Genomic DNA, 7,210 nt, shown 5'->3' on the forward strand with positions numbered 1-7,210 from the left:
GTCCCTCACTGACGGCACTGTGATCCTGAGTGACACCTAGAGTCGACAGATTCCACCGTAGTCCTGGCAGAGCTCAGAGACACTCTGGTGCAAAGAGCGCTATAAAGAAGCACATTTGATTCAACTTGACTTGCTGGCTGAGAAGCAATTGACTGGCAATGGACCTCGATACTGGTATTCACCCTGTGAGCCTTTCAGTTCAATCAACAGCAGGCGTTTACTTCAGGACTTTAATTTGTAATTAGCCTTGATAACTTGTTTGCATTTTAATTAGTAATTAACTGGGATTGATTGTTTGTGTATAAGTACAGCACTGCAGTAGATTAAGTGACCCTGGGTTACTCAATCTTTTGCAGTTCTGATACTTGTGAGTTATTGACAAGGACAGCTTTTAAAATTATTTATCTCATATAAATTATCCTTAGCTGGCTGTGCTTTTCCTTCTGTTTTTATTTCCTGCTGAGGTCCAAGTAAAAAACAGGCTATAGACATTCTGGACTGAGCCCTTCAGATGAACATGGCTTGGTAGCCTTTCTGCTGAACATTGAAGTAATTGCATAATTATGGAGCCAAATTGAAATTTACACCATCTAAGAGGTACCCCATTTTACCTATAGTGAGACCAGACTTTTTTCAAAGTGGACTCCAAGACACAGGAGTGTATCTTGAACAGCGCAAAACAAAGGCATAGAAATAAAATTGGAAGTTTAGAAAAACCTGCCTTTCCTTTCCATTTTGTGCTTTTCAAATTTCTAAATTCTGGCATGTAGTCTATCCTCAGTTGAAATTTCCTTCTGAAGGACAGTGCCTCTCCAACACGATGTTCCCTGTCACAATACTGGAGCACATCAAGCTATTGATGGATGTTATTTTCCTGTACATTCTGCAGGGCCACACTATCTGGACTAGTTTGCCCGGCTGCTGTGAAGTGTTTTATGGAAGAAAGCAGACAGACGAGAGGCAGGTGTGATGAAGCTGAAAGCCTTTATTTGCGGGAAGAAAGAACTTACAGCTCTTATATCAGATTATATCTGGGCAGGATTCAGGTCAGGGGCAGGGTGGCGGGGCAGGGGGTAGGCGATTAGTAGTAGGATGAGTGGACCTCAGAGTGCCGACACATGTTGATGTTGAGGAGGAAGAGGAGATTCAGATTGAAGCACTTTCCAGATTCACCAAAAAAGAACATTTCTCCTGTGGAGAGAGAGAAGCACCGACGCCTTCCATCAGACACAGGAGTTCCCAACAGAACCGGACATTTGCAAACTTTTAGGACATGCAAATACATGTCTAAAACATCCGAGAGGCATTTCTTGATTCAGACTTACAAGTAAAGAAAAGCATGGATTTTAAAAGATGCAATTTCACCCATGTTTCATATTCCAACTACACATAAAAATGATGGATTAAAAAATAACATGGTGGAGCATTTATTGTTCAGTCTTGCAGTAAGATACTGCAAGCTTTAAACATATTAAATATAAAACCTGCCTTCAGGTTTGGACCATAATGTGATTATGATCTAATCCATTGATATAACATAGTTTAGCATTGAATCCTTAATGCTGAAGATGGTTGAATACACCAACTATCTTTACAAGTACCCCATAGGTGCACAGTAGGTCTTGATAATTTAGTGTAAATGTCTTTTTTATTCTGAACTGCTGATGGGTGCACTATCATGAGTTTCCTGTTTGCTGCAGTTTAAAATTCACATCTATGAAGAAGATGCTTGCAGAGACGCCAGTTCGAAAGCAGCATGATCTGACGGCCCTGTGCTTACCGATCTGCTCCTGGGCCCAGTGAGTGGGCAGGTCGTGGCACATGGCCTGGACTGGGGCCCCCAGCTTGGACAGGTCCTTGATGGGCTCTGGGTTGACATTGTACTGCTTGCCAGGGGGAGGGGGCCTCTTCTTCTGGCTCTGTAGGAGAGGGAAGAAAGGGGGAGGAGGGAGGTGGGGAAAGGAGAATGGGGAGAGAGAAAGAGAGAATCAGAACAGCTCCACAGCTGCCAGAATCAGAACAGCTCTAAATCCGACTGGGAGAAGGGACAGGGAACTCAGTTGAACTGGCAGCCCGGTATGTGATCTCCTGTTACAGCCTGAGGAGCAGTGAGCCTGTCTCCCAGGAATGTTCTATATGTTGCATGTTGCATGTAAACATCCCATGATGTGTCTGTATTGTAATCGCCTGTAAAAGTTGTGTTAATTGAATATGCTTCGGCATCACTGTAGTTCATTGGTCACACAGTGTTCTTGAATTGAACTGAAATTGAGAGGAAGGGGAAGGGAGAGGGAGAAGGGAGAAGGTGGAGATACTGTAGGAAAAGAGGTTAGCAGGACGAGAGAGAGAGGAGAAAAAGAAAGGGAGGAGGATGAGAAGGAAAGACATAACAGAGAGGCAGAGGGAAGAAAGGAGGAAACGGATGAGAGACATAAGGAGAAAAGAAAGACAGATATTAAAATTAGAACAGTCCTCTGTCTGTACTCTTAAGTGTTTCTCTCTTTGTCTCACCTTCTCATCCTCCGCTGCCTGTCTCAGTTTGTCCAGAGGAGGGAAGGTGGCCCGGTCCATCCTGACGATGAAGCAGGACTGCGACTCAAACGCCCTGTAGGCGATGATCCCCTGATGGAAACAGTGCACATCCGCCGTGTGTCACCTCAGAATATAGACCCCTAAACTCACGTCACAGCAGCTACACCTGGAAACCTACAGCGTCTTCTTGGTTCTTTGTTATCTGACTTCAGTATTTCACAATGAAGAATTCAAACCCTTCGAGTCCTGAGCAGAAAGAACAGGGATGGACATGATACAAGTATTCAAAGTCCTCAAAGGCATTAACAACGTCAACCCAGTAGACTTCTTCAGAATCAACAATAAAATACCAGCCAGGGGACACGAATGGAAGAACATTTAAAAGTGGGAATAGGAGGCACTGCTTTATTCAGAGGGTTGTGGGAGCATGGAACAATCTAGCCAGCCATATTGTCGAAGCTGATAGGCCAGCTTGTTTTAAGAAACAGTTGGATGAGATCCTCAGTCTATACCATTAGCTATGAACTACTGAAGGGGCTAGATGGGCCCCTGATCGTGAAGGCCCCAGTGGGTTTACAGCTCATGAGCTATGTCGTCCAGCCTGCTGGCTTTCAGGGTGCAGGATCCACCTGGAGCTACACGGCAGCGTTCTGGGGCCAGCTGTCTGCCTAAAGGCTAACCCCCCGCATCAAAGGATTGAGGAACAGGGCTTGTCCCTCCTGAGACCACAGCCAGATATCAGACCTGAACCTGAATTAGATCAGATACCTGAAGGCACACCCCCCGTGTCAAAGGATCGAGGAACAGAGCTTGTCCCCCTCTTGAGACCACAGCCAGATATCAGACCTGAACCTGAATCAGATCAGATACCTGAAGGCACACCCCCCGCGTCAAAGGATTGAGGAACAGAGCTTGTCCCCCTCCTGAGACCACAGCCAGATATCAGACCTGAACCTGAATTAGATCAGATACCTGAAGGCACACCCCCCGTGTCAAAGGATTGAGGAACAGAGCTTGTCCCACTCCTGAGACCACAGCCAGATATCAGACTGGCACCTACGCATCCCTGCGACACACTGAACCTGGGTGTCCTGGACCTTCTTAACTGACACAGACAACAACCACAGCCACGCTACTCAACCCACTGCAGCAACAGAGCGAGGGGCGACTCTGTGTTCCTGGAATCTGGTGACCCAAAGAAGGCAGCATCTGATAAATGCATTCAAATGACTACATGTAAGCCTGGTACTGGACAGCTACCACCCATGAGGATGGAAAGTTACTGCTTACACAAATGCAATGCTTTGGAAAGTGTTCCTGTGGATAACAGCTGTTCCCACCAGAGCATGCTAGATCAGCTCAATGACATCACCATTTGTGTTCCTGAAGGCTCATGTGCGCCCTCTAGTGGACACTGGCGATGTGGTAGTCTCTGGTCTGTCATACACGTGAGTGCCCTACAGCTCCACTTGCATACATGCAAAATGTCATTGCTTCACAATGCACAGGAGTGCTGCTGACTAGCATCCGGTTCGAACAGTTCAATAACCTGGAGATGCTCTCCAGGATCTCTGTATGTGACCTGAATACAGGACAGACACCAAGGAGCAAACTGCCAGCTTTGTAATGGATTCACACAAGTACCCTAACTGTAATTTTGTATCTTCAGAACTCATGCCACACAACGAATCGGCAGAAAAAAAAGTCAGAAGAAGTAATTTAAACGTTAGCGGTATATTCAGTAGAAACATCAAATTAAATAATACTGTACATCCAATTAAGTAAGTTCAAATGAGCACTAACAGCAGTAACTGTGAAGAGCACAGACACATGGTGTCTGTGAGACAGATCAGTGATTCCTGTCCTGTGATGTGCTCCCAGTGCTCCACATGTCCAATGTAAATGGACAGTTAACTGGTGCCATCATGTCAGAAGCAGCTGGATCATAAAGCCAAGCAGAATCTCTACGCACTCCCCAGGAGGATCCCTCAGTCCCCCCCACCCCCCGCCTCCCCAAGCCTGTTGCCATGGTACTCACAGTCTTGTAGTCAATGATGGCGGTGACGGACTGGCGCCCCGCCCCCACGTGCTGGATAGCGATTCCCTGCTCCTTGTTGATCACCAGAGTGTGGTGGACATCCTTCCCATCTTTCCCCTTGTTGACCAGTGACACACTCTGGGAGAGGGAGGGAGAGAGGGAGAGAGTAAGGAAGGGAAAGAGAGGAAGAGCCGGAGACAGTGAGAGGAGGAGAGAGGGAAAGAGGGAGGGGAAGAGAGGGAGAGAAGGATAGAAAGATAGAGGGAGGGGGAGAGAGGGATAGAGAGATAGAGGGAGGGAGAGAGAGATAGAAGGAGGGGGAGAGAGGGATAGAGAGGGATAGAGAGATAGAGGGAGGGGGAGAGAGGGATAGAGATAGAGGGAGGGTGAGACAGGGAGAGAGGGAGGGTGAGAGAGGGAGAGAGGAAAGGGGAGAGAAACATTGAGGGAGGGGGAAAGAGGGGTAGAGAGAAACAGGAAAAGAAGGAGAGAAAGAGGAAGAGAGGGAGTGAGGAAGAGAGATAGTGGAAGAGAGGGAGTGAAGGAGGGATAGAGGGAGAAAAGGAGAGAGAGGAAGAGATGCGAGAGGGAGAGAAAGAGGGAGAAGGGGGAGAGATAAAGGGAGAGGTAGGGACAGAATTGGTGTGCAGAAAGATTGAGAGAGGGATAAGGAGAGAGCTAATACCGAAACGACAGGACTTCAGCTGCACACGGACCCTGCCCTGGGGTTACAGTGATCCGGGCCGGGGAGATGGACAGAGACTGGGACAGAGGAGAGCAGGAGGGGCAGTGGAACGACAGACTCTGACAGAGAGAAGAGAGCGAGGGAAGGGGACAGACACGACGAGAGACACTCACCTCCTCGGCGAGGATGGGCGCCAGGAGAACTCCGAGCAGGAGAGTGAGTGCGAGACACTGGGAGAGAGGCGAGAAAGGGCACAGTGAATTCATTGACTCATCAGTGTCCCTCCTCCTCACCCGTGGGAATCACCACGATCCTCCACAGCTGGAGACGCATCGGTCTCAGAAATTGGACGAGGAAACCAGAGGCTACAGCAGGATGCCCTTACCTTAGCCATGCCGACTGCAGGTGTGCAGAGAAGGTGCCAGGGGGACGTCTGACTGAGGAGCTGCTCCTCTGTGCCTCCTTAATGTACCCGCAGGGCAGGGGCGTGGGCAGGGCGGGAGGCCCTGGGCAAATACCCACTCACAAAAGCAACACACAGCAGCGGAGCGATCCTGTCGGGTCCCTCCATGTTCACATATTGACTCAGAGGCGGAGGCTGGTGATTAACTGACCGCACTCCTCTGGCCAGATAAGCCACTGGCTGGCAATGGATCACAGCACTGCCAGACTCCCAGAGCAGCACTGCTAGGATTGAAGAACTGCACTCTTGCCACTATTAACAAAAATTTACGAACACTTATATAACATTAACCTCATATTATTAGAAGGCTGACTTTCTGTTCCTTGGGCAGTTACATGAGATCACAAACTGGGTTGTTGTTGAGTTGGGGTGAGTTTCCTCCCCCACTAGGATTGGTAGTTGTTCTGATTCTGACGGGTGAAGGGATTCTGGGATTGATTTGTTAATTTGGGGAGGAATGTTTGTCTTATACTGGGGTATTTCCTGCAGTGCTGCAGAAAGTGTGTCTCTGCATCTCCTTGCTACTCACCCTATGGCCCTCCCAGTCCAATCCCTAACAGGAATTCACTCCAGAGGGCTCCTTCTTCCACACATTCATGAACTATTAGCCTTCATACGTTGTTTGTTCTTCAGTAATTATTCTTGATCTTGTGAGCATAAAGCACTGCAGTGGAATGGACAGAGTGACCCTGGATTACACTGCTAACACTTCACAGCTTTTATTTGTCAATTTATTATAGTTTGGCACTATCTGGGGAGGCACAGTGGCAGAGGTTAGCATTGGATCCTTGTAGCACTGGGGCCCTGGGTTCAATTCCTGACCTAGGATGGATCTGTATGGAGTCTATTTGCTCTCCTCTTGTTCATGTGTGTTTCCTCCCACAATTCAAAGACAAACTGTTAGGTTAATTGGCTTCTGGGAAAACTGGGCCTAGTGTGAGTGTGAGTGTGTCTGTTTATGTGTCTATACCCCGTGATGAACTAGTATCCCAGCCAGGGTGTATACTGCCTAGTGCTGTTGTTTGCCGGAGTAGATTCCAGCTCCCCTGCACAAGAATTGGTCACCTGTTATATATGGTGAATGTAAATGTACACAGTATCTTAAATGAGGCCTTACTAGTGCATTGTACTTTGTATTCTGACATCACATTGGATAATGCACTAGTAAGGCCCCATGATATTCTCTAGGGCCTGAAGTCTTGTCTGCTACTCTAGAGAACACAGTGTTAAGACAATGAATTTGACAATATTGCAGAATAACTACATGATTTATGATTAGCCTTTCATCCAAATGAATTAAGTTGATTAATTCATATCATTTCAGATCAGATGTGCTCGAGCAGGATCATACATCACTGGAGCTGTCAATAGCAGCCACACAGAGCATTACAGCTAAGGAAAATTCCCACAGGACATTTTCTATGAGTAATTATTCATCATTAACACTGAGTTCAGAAGGCAATTTTACAATTTAAATAGAATTTTAAAATGA

General features: G+C 47.2%; 1 protein-coding gene across 1 annotated transcript; it reads right to left on the reverse strand.

Annotated features, from left to right (window-relative positions):
• Positions 1-965: 965 nt before the first annotated feature.
• On the reverse strand, positions 966-5,742 carry LOC148674474 (gastrokine-1-like). Its single transcript, XM_088624618.1, has 6 exons — positions 5,641-5,742; positions 5,429-5,485; positions 4,571-4,708; positions 2,512-2,622; positions 1,781-1,919; positions 966-1,191 (listed from the first exon to the last, which is right to left on the reverse strand). Exons 1-6 carry the CDS (start codon positions 5,647-5,649, stop codon positions 1,082-1,084), a joined length of 564 nt encoding a protein of 187 aa, XP_088480744.1. The 5' UTR covers positions 5,650-5,742; the 3' UTR covers positions 966-1,081.
• Between the last annotated feature and the right edge of the window lie 1,468 nt (positions 5,743-7,210).

This window comes from Lepisosteus platostomus, chromosome 3 (assembly GCF_059453375.1).
Source record: "Lepisosteus platostomus isolate fLepPlt1 chromosome 3, fLepPlt1.hap1, whole genome shotgun sequence".
NCBI classification, from domain to species: Eukaryota; Metazoa; Chordata; class Actinopteri; order Semionotiformes; family Lepisosteidae; genus Lepisosteus; species Lepisosteus platostomus.